Source organism: Sinocyclocheilus rhinocerous, unplaced genomic scaffold (genome assembly GCF_001515625.1).
Source record: "Sinocyclocheilus rhinocerous isolate Xijiao unplaced genomic scaffold, SAMN03320098_v1.1 scaffold1687, whole genome shotgun sequence".
Lineage (NCBI taxonomy): Eukaryota > Metazoa > Chordata > Actinopteri > Cypriniformes > Cyprinidae > Sinocyclocheilus > Sinocyclocheilus rhinocerous.
Window position 1 is genome coordinate 942159 of NW_015660051.1, and position 17809 is coordinate 959967.

Below are 17809 nucleotides of genomic sequence, written 5' to 3' on the forward strand. Positions count from 1 at the left end.
AGTTCTCCGAAGTGTTGTTTGTTTTATTTTTATGGCTCAGAAAGCCTTCCTATGCTGTCCTGAGTGCTGCCTGGTTGGAATGGCTCTCAATGGGAGCTCCACGCTTCTGTTGAAACAGATTTACAGATGAGTTATGCAAAATGAAAATGCCAGTGCGACTGTAAAGATTTAGTCAAGCTGGTTGCAAAAAAACTGGCTGACACTGGCTGTATAAATATTAGCCTAAAACACCAGTTTGTCACCATTTTATTGATTGAGCACCATACAGAGCCCTTCAATATTTCTTGTAATTTCCAGCATGGACCACCACAAGCTTTCACATGCATCTTCAAGTAAAATAAATATTAAGTGCTCATCATGTCTTATTTTTCAAGTCAGGGTCAAATTTCTCCAAATGTCTTGGGTCAAACTTGAAACAATATAAGGCAAGGGTCTTCAACCGGGGGTCCGCAGCGGTGATGCAGGGGATCCGCCAATTAATGTTTGATCATAAATATTTTTTTGTTAAAAAAATTAAAACATGGGTAAAAAAAAAAAAAAAAAAAGTTAAATAAAGCACACTGAAATGAAAGCAATAGCACCCACAATTGATACTGTAATGATATAATATTATTTCCAAAACAGATTTAGCAAATGCTCTATTGCATTTTTGAGTTTGAGCTCTGGAGAATGTGAATGACATGTTTGTTGAGCTCTGGCCAATCAGAGGTGTTTAAGTTAGAATCCACTCACCGCTCAAAACGCCGGTGTTTCTGTTCGGTGCTGAGTTATGCTCACTCTCGCGAATCCTCTCTCATTAACAACGACACAATGTAAGTAAGGGGTTCATTATGCAGTGTAGACAACTTTATTCATTTTAATAGAACGTTGTGAGATCACGAAGGGGTCCTTTCCCTGAAAAACGTCGAAGACCCCTGATATAAGGTATGCAAGCGCCTCAAATCTTGGCTCACATCTTGAGATCAACTGCAAATTCTGCCTTTGCTGTAAGAGAAGTGTTATAACAGAAGCTATAGGTTATAAACATCACAGCTTTTATCCATTATCCACAGTCTCCAAGTGCAGACCACAGAGAGACAGCTCAATAAAAGAACCGCTATCATATTGTGCAAAATGTTTTTCAAAATGATTTTGTTGGTCAACATTCATATCATGAGAAAGGTAATGCTTTTGATACTTGTGCTTTCATGTGATAAGTTCACTGTTTTAGATTTAATTATTAAATATGGTTTCAAATTCAAAATGTGGGCTTGTAAAGTCCAAAGTTGCTTGCTACAAAAAGCAAAGGAAAGCAGAGTGAATTCTCCTGCCGAGCTTTTAACTCTGTTTTAGTAAACCTGAAAGCTTCATAGACATTTCCAGATGTGATTGTGTTGCCTACTAATAATGACCAAGTAGGTATAGCAGAATAATAGTAACTTTAGGCTGTAAATGACCATGAAAGAAGAAACAGAACAGAACAGAAATAGAAATAATCTGGGCCACTAATAGTGTTCACATCAGCATAATCTCCATTCACTGATGAATGTCATCTGTTCTGTGTACAAAAAGATGCACAGTAGTTAAAGTTATTCCATCCCATCTGAAAGAGGAACCCTCCCTCTTGATCGGGTTCCCAAATTATGAGTGGAAAGAAAGTTTGGCTCTTTAGATCCCAGTGAGAGGGACTTCTGGGTGGAAGAAGGTTTAAAGAGAAGATTATCTTCGCTCCAGCTACAAGTTATGGAGAGTAACCCTTACTTCAGCAGTCAACAAGGGCTTTGCAAAGATGTGAGTATTACATGTGAGCTTTTTATGCGATAGAAAATTAGCAAGTAAAAGTCTAGTCTAGGAGTCTCAAAATCTAAATATGCAATGCTTCATAAGAAAATCAATATTTAGGTGGAATGATGGTTCTCTCTGTAATGTATACATCTAAAATAATTAACTAAATTATATTTTCTTTTTTTTTCTACTTGAAAGGTTCAGTAAAGAGGTTTTGATGAGTGGAAGATCTCAAATTGATCTTTAATTTGTGTTAAACTGCTCTTTTCAAAGGTTGTGACGTGAATGTCAAGTAAGGGTAAAATGTTAATTATTTCTGACTGCAAGTCTTTTCGAATGTTTAGTTTTCTGTGTTGCTTGCTTTCACCCTGTGCCTTTTCTCCAGCTGAGCGTCTTCCAGTTCTTCCCGTTTTATCCATTCAGATGAAAATCGTCTAACGACAACCGTCTACAGTGTCTGTTTTTCTTCCTTTTCTCTTATTCTCTCTCTCCTTCCACCTTTCTTTCAACTTCTTTCCCTTTCCTCTCTCATCTCTCCTTCTCTTTTCTCGCACCCTCCCTCCAGCTCTACCTCTCTTTTTCCTCTTCGCCCTTCCTCACTCACTCTCATCAGCAGGGGGCCCTCGGCTCCCTTCATCGCCATAGACTCAGACTCAATCCCGCTACAGCAGAATTGCCTGGATGATTCTTAACCTTAAACCGGTTTAATACTGTTTTGCTGGCAGCCGTCGGTATATTTTCAGAGCCATTTGTATTCTGAGCAGACGTTATCCTCCAGTCAAGTTTCCACTGCTTATGCAACCTCTGGATTTCAGCTCTGTCTCTATTCACATTTTTGCTTCATGCAAGGGGAAATTCATCTTTAGAGGAATTTCAGGCTTCTCTAATTGTTTGTCCTCCTGTTTCCCGTCATGCGTAGTGAGAGGGTTTAAACCTTGATGTTTTTAACAGGGTGCTCATGACAAACTCAATGTGAAACTGTCTTATTCAGCGCATTTATATGTGTGCATACTTTTCAAGAATATATATATATATATGTATATGGATAAATTGTTCAGAAAAAATATCTTCAATGACATGGTCTAATTCCTGTGTCTTAAACTGTGAGATAAAGTCACCACCAAGGGCAGTATTAAGGGTGGGCTTCTGGGATTTAAACCCTGAATGTTTTTTATCACCTTGTCACAAATAAAATTATTCAGAGCTGCAGGCTGCTATATAAATCAGATGTGGTCTCGCAAGCCACATTTTGACTGTTTTGCATAAAGTCTGGCGCATTTTGTTATTTATTCTGTCACAAAGTCAAAGAAATGATGGCGTCGCTTTCCGTTCTACAGACCTCACCAAAGTAATCAGAAAAAAACTGTGTTGACTTTGGTCCAGCCAGATATTTTGGCAAAATAGAAAATATTTCAGACTATATAATATTTCATAACTCTGAAAACAGAGCAAAACGTACAGTGCTTAAGGATATTTTGGCAAATTTGGCTAGACATTTGCAGTTTTGTGGGGAAAAAATCAGTTTTATTAAAACATAATGCTAATATTATACAGAAACTATTTTTTATATCAGAAGTGCTAATAATAATAGCCTGCTAACTTGTAAACAACACTTGCTGACTCAAAAAGTGCTTCGAACTATAAAAAGCCAAAAGGAAGAACATTTTTTAACTCGCATTTTAAAGTAACATACATACAGTTTTAAATATGAAACCTCTGAACCTCAAGATGTTAGTGGACCTTTTTAGTTATATATTTAAAGATTCATTTCATTTAAATGACACCTCACACCAACATTTCAACATTACTATTATAATAAAGTACATTATTCAATATTTCATCAAAGCATAAAACCATACCCATTCATAGAGGTCTAGGCTATAAGCTCTAAATATCCACTGCCCCCCGGTCACCACTGCTATTTCTGTTCTTTAAGCTTCTGTTTCGGCAAGAGATGTTGGCTAATTAAAGCTTGTTCCTCCATATTTCATAATTCTGATTGGCCATGTCCTGAGAGACAGTGGAGCACAACACTGTGAATAGTAAACTTTTAGACTCTCCCTCCTGGAACTCAGCCGGAACAAAAGCCTCTCTTTATTCATTTGCGGCCATAGGCTGTGGGAATTTAATCGAACAGACAAACTTTTAATTTGGGACAATTTTAATAAATGTAACCTTTTGTTCTGATCTCGGAAGAATTCAAATTGCCTATGTGATTATTTCTTTCTTACTTGAGCATTGTGGTGCATAAAATATTCAATGTGTAAAACCTGTACATGAAATCACACCATATAAATATAGAAATGTATGATAACATGACTGTTTTCTATAGGTTGAGCTGGGGAAAGAGAAGGAAAGAAAGGCCAGGTATCGTGCTTACCAATGTGCCGCCATCATTCTGAGTGTGGTATTCCTGATATTGGCCCTCTGTATCTTCAGTCTGAGATATATATGGAGCCCAAGCCCTGGGAAGGTAAGACAAATCCAAATCTATTGTGGAGACCAAGAGATATTATTGAGCATGGTGCATGGCTGTTGATTAATTAGGAAATGATTAGAATAACAATCGTGGAATGGAAATGAAAGACTCAGAAACATCTGCACACACTGTTTAGTATTCTTGGAACTGACTGAATCCAATCTTGATTTCCTTGGCATAAACAATAGCATCACAGAGTTGGAAAAAACGGCAGATTGAATACATAAATAAATATATCGTTTTTCATAAAATTGCTACAATAACCGGAACTGCAAAACATAGATATTATTCATTATAGTTCCTCAATTCTTGTTGATACCCAGAAATGGGCAGCGTGTAAGTAATTGTCAATACCGGGGTGTCAATAGACATGCAAACCTTATGCTTCGGTATACTATGTTATGCATAAATTCTTCCAGAGGACGTAACTCGTTTAACAGCCAATTCTTTTAATGCGTTTGCTGAAGCTCCGGTCTAATTTCTGCATCAGATATTTCACGCTCCTGCTTGAGGAGTCATCACTTTGAGCTGTAGAAGCAGTGAAGATTCGCACAGGGCATGTAATGGGCTTAATGGCACTGGAAGTCTGGGCTGTGGAGATCGAGAGCAAGCGCTCACACTCTCAAACTGCTGCGGTTGGCTAACTGAAGGCCTGTGTATTCGCTGATATCCAGCAATGAGCAGCATAATGGCGCTTTAAAACACAATGATAGGCCCAACTGTTAGGGGGTCTCTTCTCAACAGCAGTTAGGAGGAAATATTAGGCAAGCAATGAGTGTGTGTGTGTGTGTGTGTGTGTGTGTGTGTGTGTGCGCGCGCGTTTTTGTGACAAATGAGGACATAAATTTGTATAATGACAAGGGTATGACATGGGTATTACAAGGAGATGGTGACATTTCAGGACATTACCCCATGTCCCCACTTTTCAAAATGCATATAAATCACACAGAATGGAGTGTATTGAAAATCTGAAATAGCACAAAGTTTCCTGTGAGGGGTAGATTTAGGGGTAGGGTTGGTGTAGGGCAATAGAATATACAGTCTGTACAGTAGAAAAATCATTACGCCTATGGGATGTCCCCACTTTTCACAAAAACAAACCTGTGTGTGTGTGTGTGTGTGTGTGTGTGTACAGCTATCTTTGTGAGGGCCAGTTTGAGTTTTAGACCATCGGAGTGAGGACAATCTTGTAAAGTGAGGACATTTTGGCCGGTCCTCACTTTCTGAGAGCCCTTTAAAGGCCTGTTTGAGGGTCAAGACTTGGTTTTAGGGGTCAGCTTATAATTGGGTAAAGGTTAGGTTTAGGGTAAGGGTTTGGGTGAGGCACTTAGTTCTGATGGGTAGGTTTAGGGTAAGGAGCTAGAGATTGCATTGTGTCAATGTATGTCCTCACAAAGATAGCTATACAGAGGTGTGTGTGTGTGTGTGTGTGTTTGTGTGTGTGTTACACACACACTATGCCTCGAGTGCTGACATCAACAATGAAACCTGAATGTGCAACTATTGCAGCTCCGGGCATCACAATTCTATAGCTTAGATATGAATATTTCAAACCAACACTGCATATTTCATAAGCCCCACCTCCCCTTATTTAGACTTGATGAAATATAAAATGTTTCTCGCTTTCCTAATTTTGCTAGGTAAGACATCATCAATTATTCCCATACTCTTAAAAGGTACAGCTCCTGACAGACTAATTAGAAGTCAATACATCAATAGAGAAGGAGATTGTCTTTGTCAATCCCTCCATGTGGCAGCAGGGAGAGGCAAAGCGGTCTCCTGTGTCTAACTTTGCATAAACTGCTGTGGAAAGGTAATTTGCTCACCATATTGTATTTCAATATGACATAGTAACCACTTGGGAACTTCTTTTAATTACTTACAAACATATGTTGTTACAGAAGCCCAGGGAAGAGTTAGCCATCATTCTCTACGCTACTATGTGTTTAAGATGGGCGTGTGTGCATCTAACTGTGCGACTGCGTGTTGTCCAACACCGCCATCATGTTTACCATGTCCTAATTATTTTTCTACTGGTTCCTGTGGGATCAGACGCCTGTCATATCACCTAATATAGCCGAATTTAAAGCAAATGCCTTTAAAATGACATACATAGTAGCACTGCTGCACTTTATCCAAAAACATCCGCTACGGTAAGCTGATGTCATCTATTTTTCTGACCTTTCTGAATGCCCGTTGTCTCTTAAGGAACCGTGGTTGACAGACGCACGTGCAGCACCCAAGCCGTGTTCTTTCAGGCTGCCTTATCAGGCCCGAACCACCGGTGTCTGTCATATTGACCACGGTGTTGGTGAACACCACGAATAGATCACACGAACAGCGACGGAGAGATGCTGTGAAATTGCTTTCGCCGCACATGTCTGTCAGGCTCACGAGACGCCCCCCATTATTCAAGCTGAAATTACTTCACTCACCTTGTTGCTATGTTGTGTTTGCAAGGCAGCCTTGCAAAATGTGCCCCCAACCAGCTCTTAAGGACTTCTGTGTCCTGATGTGTATCTTAATGAACACAGTTGCACCTGCTCTCCAGTAATAGTGGCAGGTGCCGGGCAAGGAACGAACCCCCTCGAGCAGGTTTGTTTACCGGCCATGTCCAGAAACCGGGCTTTTTTTCTTTTTGTGCTGTCATGTCGGTCTCCTTGCGGGAAATAGACTGGATAGACTCCAGGAAGGCATGATGGCAGTGCTGTTTGCTTTATGAAAGCAGTCCTAAAATAGGCCAAATCTTTGTTTGCCCCTTCTCTCTCTCTGTGTCGAAAATGCTCAGGTCTTCAGGTCTTGAGGAGAAATAATTACAGTAATGAAGCAGACCGGCCAATCCGAGCAGCTGCTTCTGGAATTCCCTCCAGACGGGTGGTGCTTTTGGGTCTGCAATCTTCTTTTATTTCACTCATCAGACTCATTATTTATACTTATGAGCTTGTGTTTTTACCGAACTGATGCAATAGTCTCTGACCTCCACCTGGCTGAAACAAACTGTTCCCTTGTAAAGCAGAGGCAGGAGAACATGACACATCCGCTCTACCCAGTCAGGGGCTCTCAGGTGGATTGTAAACGCCTGTAGAAGTGTTTTATATGTTTTCAGGTGCTCCTCAGGATTCCGGTGAATTATTATGAACAGAAAAATGAGAGCCTGTGCAAAGGTAAAAAGTCTGTAGCCATTTTTTGATGTTTATATCAGGAACAATGACCTCACAGAGAAAGACAAAATACAAATTTAAAAAGCAGAACAATTGAAAGAAATCCTATTAGCATAACTATCAATCCATAAACAAAAAGCCATGTAATGGATTCTGTCAACAGCTTCACTTCAAACAACAAACATGGCTGTGTGCCATTCACAACTGAATTGAGGATGCAGAATTGTAATTTGAATTTAAATGTAATGAAGTACTGAATTTCAAAGAAATAGTCATTTCAAATAAAGCCTTTAGTTTGGAGGTTTAAAAGCTTTTCAGAGAATTAATTTCCTTGAATGCATTACTTTGATTTTCTTTGAATTACAATAATTTCAATTCAGTAAATTACTCTTCTTGTTATTCAAATCAAATTCACCTTCAAAATGTAACAATTCAATAATGATTTGGGTTAACATTATTCATTTTATCACATATCCTGTATATAATTCACTAGACATTTTCCCCTATTTATTATGATACACATCTATTTCACATGTGCCAAATCTACACATAGATAACCAGCCACTCCATAGCAAAGTCATATTAGCATCAGGAAATTTCAGGAAATCTCAAAAATTACTTTAGATAAACAAATACAGATTCACAATGATGCATTTGGTCTTTGCAAGCAACACACATAAAATATTCTCCACTTCATTATGGACGTGCTGCCCATTTCCCTTACCCTCCATTGCCTCTTCCTCTTTCCCATCAAAACGTCGACCCCTGAAAATCAGAGAACAGAACAAATCAGTTCTCTTTCTCTTGCACAATTTAGATTCTGATTGAGCTTTCACATCCTGTTTCGATTCTACACAGGGTGCCAATAACTAGTCCTGCCACAGCTCTCTCACATAAGAGTAGATTTCATCAGATTAACTTTCTGAAACTGTTCGTAACACCACCCAGATCCACGGAATGTGCCTCATTATTTCAAATGGATTAAGGGCTAAATCTGTCAGCCAGATATGGAGTTGAATTCACAGATATTGAGATGTGAATAATAGTCAAGGTGAATTTCCCATTCTGATATGAGATCAGTTCCTGAATTTTATCAATATAACAAGCTTAAAAATGGACTCAGTCACCCATCAATGTGATGACATTACTGGACTGATCCAGTTGTTGTTTTGTTGCTTCAATGTGGCACTTATCAAAGGTAGTTTCCCAGCATACCCCAGCAGATGTGCTTCTGTTAGTCAGTCAGTGTTAATAGCCCTTTGGGGGACCCTGCTTGATTCAGTGATAAAATATTAAACACAAAGATGATTGGCATCTCCTAGAGGGAGCTGAAAGATTTCCAATGAGAGAGGCAATGCATGCAAAGTATTGACCTGCATACTAGTTGAGGGCTGGCATGTTGTTAAGCTTCAAAATTATAGCACAATGTTCATAACATTGGCAAATAATGGCATTTTCATGACCTGCTGAAAGCATGACATTTGCATGGTACAGAGAAAAACAAAACAGACATCATCAAAGATGACAGTGGACCCAGTGTGTAAATAAAACATCACATAGCTAGCCTTTTCACTTGACATAGCAGCAATCTAACCAACAGACACCTTGAAATTGATCAGTGCATAATTTATCTCTTCATCACATGTTGTATGAGACAGTCTGCCACAGTTTTTAAATGAAACAGAAGTTCAAGCAGCGACTGTCTATCGCATAAATACTTAAATTTATGTTTAATGTTTTAAGAAACTGGAATATGTTCATATTGGTTCGAAGACACAACCACGCTGGTAATGTTTAACACAAGGATTTTTGGTAACACTTTATAATAACTTTGATTAATAAATCATTAACACACCTTATATAATGCTTAATGGATCATTAGCAGTGTTGGTGAGTAACTAGTTACATGTAACGGAGTTACATAATTTAATTACAAAATAAATGTTACTGCAATCTGTTACAGTTACTGAAAAAAATGTTTAATTAAATTACAGCTACTTATGAAAATGTTAACGATTACAAAGGGGGTTACATCTGAATATTTTCACACACACATACAATCTTTTTTGCTATCTTAGTGAAGACATTGCATAGACTTCCATTGATTTTATATAAGGTTAATGATATTTTCTATCAGCTAGCCCAACCCCTACCTCTAAACCTAGCCCTCACAGAACCTTGTTCAAAACACTAGATTTAAATAAAATCATCTTTAACTGATATATAAGTCTTTTTAACTAGAGGACCAGTAAAATGTCCTCACTAGTGGGTTGTCATGATCTTTCACTATATAAGTGAGGACATTTGGTCCTCAAAAGTATAGTTAAACCAGTACACACACACACATACAGATTTAATTGATTTCTTTCCCCAAATGCATTGGCTGTTCTAAAATATGACACACCAATGTTTAAGGAGTTTAGGACACCGAACAGGACACACGCGTATTCGATAACTTTACTTGATAGCTTTATTTTTCAAGATTAACTGTTTTTTTCCAAGGCAATGTTAGATGCCAGTGTTTCCTGACATATTTGCTATGCAAATATTTGATTTCAAAAACAGTATCATAGCTATTAAACTATATCTTGTTATGATTTCAAATCTGTGTTTAACCTCAGAACGATCTCAAAGTAAAAAGATGTGCTAAAGTCTGATTTTGTGGTGGCTGTGCTTTAAAATTACATTTTTATAATTTTAATTCAAGTGGATTTGTGAGGATTTTCCAAATCTGACAGTAATTAGTGTTGAATACTAGTGTAAAGTTAACCATGGCTGGTTTTAATGTTTGAAAATGATTAATAGTTGAAAACATTCATTAGAAAAGTAGAAAAGTAATCAAAAAGTAATCAAATGTAATAAGTTACATTACTTTAATAAAGTAACTGAAATATTTACACTACTTATTACATTTTAAATAGGGTAACTTGTAATCTGTAACCTATTACATTTCCAAAGACCTTCCCAACACTGATCATTAGATAATATATATTAAAATAGCTGGAAATGTGAGATAATGTGCTTGTTAATGTTTACTAATAAACTTATTACCTAATGTCTAATTACCTAATGATTAACAGTTCATTATTTTATGTAAATTAAAATGCTTACAAATGTCAACTTTCAATTCATATGATCATGCACTTATTGAAAATCTACAAATAAGTGTTATACAGATGTTATACAACGATTAAAAGCTTATTTGTAAATGTCATTTTGTATACTAACAAATGTCATTAAACTTCAGTTTGTGTATTACCTAATGGCCTTTTTTTTACATTTACAAATTCTGTGAAAAAATAATTTAATTAGTCATTTTAAGCACTTCACAAACGTGTTACATTAAACAATTTACATTAAATAATGACCTGTTAATCACTGGGTAATGTTTAATAAGTTCATTAGTAAACATTAACAAGCATATTATCTCATATTTCTAGCTATGTTAAATGTATATTAACTAATGATCTATTAAGCATTGTATAATGTTTGTTGATGATTTATCAATTAAAGTTATTATAAAGTGTTACCAGATTTTTGACAAGGATTTTGATGACAAGATGGAAAAAATGTGCATTAAATTTGAAGTAAAAAAAAAACACGATGCGAAAAAAAAAAAGTACACCACAACATATTAACAATGCTCTTAATTTTTTGAAGAAAAAAATCAGAAAAGTCTAAGACTGTTTAAGTTGAAACAGTATATATCAGTGGTTCTCAACCTTTTTTCCCACCGGGCCGCACTGTGGTCCAAGTGCAAGTCTCGCGGGCCGCACGCATATCATTTACATATTGGTATTCTGTCACGGGTGCACTGCTGAGCAGACTGAGGATCAAGGAACGGAGAGAGACAAGGAGTACATTAATCCAAATGGGTTTAATTGACACAAAGGAACATGGAACACTCACGCTATACCTGACGACATGAACAATACCGGACGCTGGAGCACACACAGGGAACACTATTTATACACAAAGGAGGAGGGGATGACGAGACACACCTGGGAGCAATGAAACAACAAGGGAAACACCTGGGACATATGAACTAAACTAATCAGGACAGGAACAGGAAGCTAACCAAATAAGGGCATAGGAAGGCACATGGGGAGCAAGACACACACAAAACATGGAACAGAGTCTGACAGGTATATATAAATGTTTGAATATTTGATTTAATTTTGCATGTTCTTCTAATTATTAAATGTTAGATACTATTTTATTCAAATGAATGAATATAAAAAAAAGACTAAATGAAAAATATATTTTCATCACAAGGCAAAAACTGAACCTAAACAAAAAAACTGCAAACATTAAGGCACTAGACAAGTCTTTTTTTTAAATTGACCACTAGGCTTGATCTCAGACAGGAAATAAAATCATGCAATAGGCGTGGCGTCTCATCAAAACCTTGAACTATTAAATCGCTTCAGAAAACACAAATACACAAATAATAACAGTATCATGTTTGTATCCTAATAAGCTATATAAAGAAGTCAAAATGCACAAAAAGCTTAATTAGCACATTATCAATTTAATTAAACATGTCAATCTTTTATCTCACTCCTCACCACTGAGTTTTCAGTGGGGGGGGATTAGATTTGTGGAATAGCAAAGATGAGGTACATTGAATAGCACTAATGACCGTGCAGATATTTGAAATCCCCAGTAAGTGGAAGACTGTGTTTCTATTTACACACCAAAGGTTAACACCATTCTGCCACTGTTAACTTCAAAGCCATCTCTGCATTGAGAACTTTTTTTGTTGACACAATCCTCCAAGCTCTGAACCTACTTGCTCTGCATGATACCGGGAAAAACTAGCTGTCGACAGAGGCACGAGCCAATAGCGAGAGAGAAATAGCAAGAGCAAAAACACTTGATCATCAACACTGGAGAGATATGTTCTTAAACTTCATGATATACGTCATGCATAGCGTAGTCAGTATATGAGAAATCACAGCTATTACTAAAAGGTAAAACACACGAATGAAAGCGAAGAACATTTATGGATGCATCATACTTATCGGGTTGTGTATTTGATCATGCTACATAGTAGTGCTACATAGACCATGTTTTACTAAATACATGCATCAATAAGGAAATGACTTTAATTTAGCATAATTTTGGTAACATTAACTATAGAAACTATTATATTTTGAAAGATATAGCAGATTGTTACAGATTTGCTTATCAGTTTTGTTTATCTAATCATGGTAATGAGGGAATGTTTTTACACTGATCTTAGTACGAGTTAAACTATAGTTAATATGCAAGAAATGTAGAAAATCTTTGAAGGCTTCTCAGTTGGCTACATTAGGAGCTTACGATAATAACTTGTAACTAATACCTTGACATATTCTATCACAGGCTTTAGATTTTTATTCTGTCCACTACTAAGCTAATCCTTCGGATCACAACTTTTGGTGCATTTACATTTTAAGCTTTAGTAGGAAAACTTGGCAAGCTTTGGTTTCCATCCTTTTTATGTAGATCTATGTCTTGAGCTAGGCTTTAGAGACCAAAATAAACTTCTGGCCCTCCGTTCACCCAAGGCAAAAGCACAGAGACCAGACTGTTGTTACTATGCAAGCGATACATGATGACTCCCATCACTGGGGCTTTCCAGCAGCAGTAATGCCTGAAAAACACTTTAAGAGCAGAGCGATACTAAAGCTCTTTCTGGTTTCAACACTTGCCTCAGGTCTCCCTGCTTGCCACATTGCAGGATGGAGTGTCAGATAAGTAATATTCTGCTTTCAAGACAAGAGCTCCTGTGAGATCTGCTATGAATGAACCGAGGCTTAGAAAAGAAATGCTTTTAGGAGGGAAGTTGTTGTCTAAACACAATTTTCCATTGTCTGCCCCTAAAAATTCAAGGTTGTTCTGTTAGATTTAGTCAAGCTGTTGTGTGGGCTATACATAGTGGAGTTATTTTGCATTCGTTATGCACCTTTTCATACAAATTAGTGAACTAAAATGGCCGTTCTCTCAGAAAATCGCTAGTTTCTGGACCTTACTCAATGTTTTTAAATGAAATAGCTCCTTAATAGTTCTCCTCAGCCAAGCTACATTTCTCTTCTCATTAGCAGCTAATGCTGTTAATCAAATTATCCCGTGCATCTGAAAGCTTGAAAACACAGAGTGTTTGCTCTCACAAGCAGTCTGAATGCCACTTAGCCATTGGAGTATTGAATGTCTTCAGTCAATTTAGTAATTTTTAGTGAGTCTGAGTAACAATCGGGGTCATCACGTCCTCTCCCACAGCAGGGGAGGTTACCTCCTTTGCGGCTACATGGTTCTGAACCCAGCTCCTCGATGGGCATTTAACTGCATATTTTTCATGTGAAATCTGTTTTACATTCACAAAGAAGTACCAGAGTGTGGCAGCATTTTGAACAGTGTTTGATGAATTTTTCATGCAGTATCCTGTACCCTATTATGACGGAAGATTGGCCTGCATTCTTACACTGCAAGGCCATTCAGAGGAACAATCAATTACAGGAATCATTGTGTGTTTTTCACTCAAATAGCAGTCACTCAAATCTCGCAAAGGAATAATAGAAAGAAGAGGAGGGGGAAAAAGTGTGAGACTCCCCAGTATTCTTGGGAAAGGTCTTTTGTCACCTTTTGGAGGTTTTATTTATAAACTCCACATCAGTTGTTTCCACCCTTCAGCACAGAGATATCAATCATGTTTGCGAGAGCAGAAGCTTGGGAGTGTTGTAGCACCCAATGTCCTGAAAACGTTCTTTCGTCCTGTTGAAAAGGCTTTATATATTACCTATGGGACAACTGTTGGAAGCTTCAGTGCAAAAAAAATTTTTTTTTCTCCCTGCAAAGAGTAACTATCTCCTAAAACACATTCAAATATGCAAGTTGATCTCTTTCAACCTATGTCATGCCCAAATATAACACAAAATTGCATGTTTCATGACTCTGATATCACTATTTAAGCCAGCTATGTGAGTTAACCCAACCAGAAGGGTACACTCTAAAAAATGCTGGGTTAAATATAACCCAGCGCTGGGTTAAAAAGGGACAAACCCAGCTATTGGGTTGTTTTGACCCAGCGGTTGGGTTGTTTTGAACCCAACCGCTGGGTCAAAACAACCCAATAGCTGGGTCAAAACAACCCAATAGCTGGGTTTGTCCCTTTTTAACCCAGCATTTTTTAGAGTGTATTAAACGGCACTTGCTTGTTGATTTTCAACAGATCATAAAAGCAAACAATGATTGAAAATGCAATGTCCCAGTCCCTGAGCCTGCCTTACAATTGCGTGGTGACTAGGGAGAAAACGCAATTGCTCCCAATGCTCCGCGGTTCCCCTCCCTCCTGAACATAGCTCTATTACCCGCACAGTAGCTCAGATCAAAGTGATTTATCGCCAGTGAGAGCTCAAGTTGTTTAAAATGGCTGGTGTGATTAGTCATGTATGAATTGGCTCTGAAGAAAGGGACCGGGGTGCACCAGCAAACTAAAGCAGCTGCAGATGCGAGTCAACCACAGCAAGGTGGTCATAAGTGGCAAACGACAGAGACTCGCAGGGGATCCGCGCAGAGAAACTGGGTCATTGCGCTCCCCTCATGGAGAGACCCTCGCCTGTGAAGGAATTCTCAGTGAACCTCAGGAGTACAAATATAGAGGAATGAGATTGCAGCTCTCAAACAACTGAGCTACTGAAATTCCTTCTCTATAATTGCTTGCAATTATGCATTTAAAATTCCACAGAGAGTTCAGTTCTTGATATAAAGAGGCATTTTTTTAGTCGACTGAACAATTTACAGTGCCTAGTATGTGAAGTATGGCATGTGAGTAATTACATTTGTATTGTCTACATCAAAGTACACACAGTTAGCATTAAGAAATATGTTCTGCATTATTGCATCACTCTGCGTCCACTAATGTGATTTTTACTGCAATGAGTGCCAGCCCACTCTCTATTGTTTATTATTTGTGGTGCACATTAAACATAGCTACTTATAGACAAGCAGTGATTCATACCCCTTCTGTTCTGCATCCAAAATGTCCGCAAGGAAGCTCACTTCTATTTTTAATATGTAGCTGTGGCTTTCGGGTGAAGCAAAAGTTGATTTTAACTCTGCTGTTGACAGAGCTATAATAAGAACTGAAAGAGGCACAAAAGAGCCCTAGAAAACAAGATGCTCTTGGCCTCGGTTCCTTATGTAAACGATTGTAATTAAACATCCCATAATAACAAGCTTGTGTATTTACACGGCATGTGTTCTAAAATCTCATCTGAGGTTGCTATTATTTTCAGATGTGCCTTTGATGCTGGGTCTTTCATTTTAACGAACGGGACATTTGTGGGTTAGCGTAGCTGCTAGGCTACAAAGATATCGAGACCTCTCAATTTAGACAGATGCAGACCAACTTCCGGAGGTCTTTCAAAAACTAGAAACTATAACCTGACATTGAAATTGACTGAAATTGATTGAAATTGAAATGCAAAAGCCCAAACTCCTTGAGGAATAAATGCCACTGTAATGCCATATTAGCTAGTGAACCATCGCTTTCCCCATTTTCAAAACAGATGACTGTCGAGTAAGCAATCGCATGTCTTCATCGGACATCTCCAGATGCTGTACTAAATGCATCTGGCAGCCCTGAAAGCATTCCCTTCGCATTCATCTTAACTGTAATGGTCATACAGCCTGACAAGCCTTGTCATCAGTGTCTGCTTCCATAAGTCCTTTGTCTCAGAAGAGCAAAAAAATTAAATAAATATTTGCCTTTGTCCCCACACCAAACCCAAACATAGTGAGCGGTCTGCGGCTAATACCTGGTATCTGAGGCTTTTGAAGGGAGAAATAAATGGAACAGGAAAACCATTTGCATTTTATAGAGATGAACCTGTGATGGAAATGAACCTGCTGTTATCTTCACCATTCAGGGCAGATAAAATGGAGTCAGACCAGATCAGAGCGTTAATGAAGACCCATCAATGGGTGAATTGTTATCTTTAGCGCACATTGAAATGAGAATATCATTTATTTCCTAGAATAATAACTACACAGTAGCTCACACAGTGGCTTTTGACATGCATTGAGCACATGTGAATGCCATCTGCACCGCTGTCTCCAACTGATCTGGAGAAGTTATTTCCTGAGGGGATCTTCATTTTACAGCAATATACCCTGGAGTTTTTTTTTCTTACTTTCTTTCTTTTATTTTCTTTGGGGTGTCTCATTTTTTTGAAAATCCAGCTTTCATTATAAAGACTAGTGTCTTTTCGTCTTTTCTATTTCTATGAGATGAGAGCCAAGCTGTCGATCGAATGAAGGGTGTCTTTAATTTTCCTAATGGCAAAAGAAACCAAAGGAAGTAGGCAAGTTGTAAAAGTGGCAGTGTTGCTGTGGGGGCTGTTGTGACAGTTGCAGCTGTGTTCATTTTGAATCTGTAAGAAAAATGTACTTTTTCACCCAAAGTAAAGGGAAAACATGTGGAAAATAGACATAGGGAAGTCAGAGGAGGAGGGGAAAAAAACTCTCATAACAACATTTCAGAGGGGAGCTCAACCCCGGGGAGGAATTTGCTGTGCTCATGTGACTACCCATGTGAATAGTAGTTGTTAAATCATCATTCGCGGGAGTGCAGGGAGTGTGTGGAGATCAGTGTTGCTGGAGAGAAGAAGAGGGGAAGAGAAGACCGCACACCCCGCAGGTGATTCACGTATTGGAACCAAACCAGTTCTAAATCTACAGCTGTACTCACACTTCCGGCATCAAAGTGCTATATTTTAGTGGCAACTGAAAGCCAGTTAGTGTTTATTTCGTTGGGTGGCATCTGTCAGCCCTCGAGTCTGATGGATTTTTTCACTCACTTTGTACACCTAAAACAACAAGAAACCCATAAAGCACAGAAATAAAATAGCAATTCTGAGAGGAATATGGATATTCTTGAGACCTATGCTGAAAAACAACTCATTTATCACACTCCTCCACAGTAAGACTGGCAACATGGCAGTGCCGTTGACACTGGTACGTCTCAGGTCTTCTTCTCAGCAGGATAAGTACACAAGTACAGTGTCCGCAAGATGGCGCCGCAAATGGCAGCCAGGACGCTGAGCTCCACGATTCTTCTATTGTTTTTGTTTGTTTGCTCTGTGTTTTGTCATTCTTCTTCTATAAGTTTTACCAGAGACAAACTACTTAACATTAAGCAGCACATCCCAGACAATATTTTTCCGGTTTTTGATTATTCAGACATTTTGTTGGACATTCTAGTCGGAGGTACAGCTGTGTTGTTCAAACGCGCGTGCAGACGCAGAAGAGGGAAACGCGCCGGCGCCCTGGTGAAGCTCCGCGCGCGCGGCTTTCGGACTGCGCTCCCAAGCATTCATCTTGCGAATGTCCGTTCCCTTCCTAACAAAACGGATGAACTTCT

The 17809-nt window shown here is 38.3% G+C and overlaps 1 protein-coding gene across 1 annotated transcript in view; it reads left to right on the top strand.

Moving 5' to 3' along the window:
* Positions 1 to 1660: 1660 nt before the first annotated feature.
* LOC107724849 (tenomodulin-like) overlaps positions 1661 to 17809 on the top strand; it is a 36929-nt gene continuing 20780 nt past the window's right edge. Inside the window, exons 1-2 of the mRNA XM_016533929.1 lie at positions 1661 to 1770; positions 4097 to 4237. Coding sequence (XP_016389415.1) covers positions 1723 to 1770; positions 4097 to 4237 — 189 coding nt within the window. The 5' untranslated portion in view covers positions 1661 to 1722. The remainder of the gene's footprint in view (positions 1771 to 4096; positions 4238 to 17809) is intronic.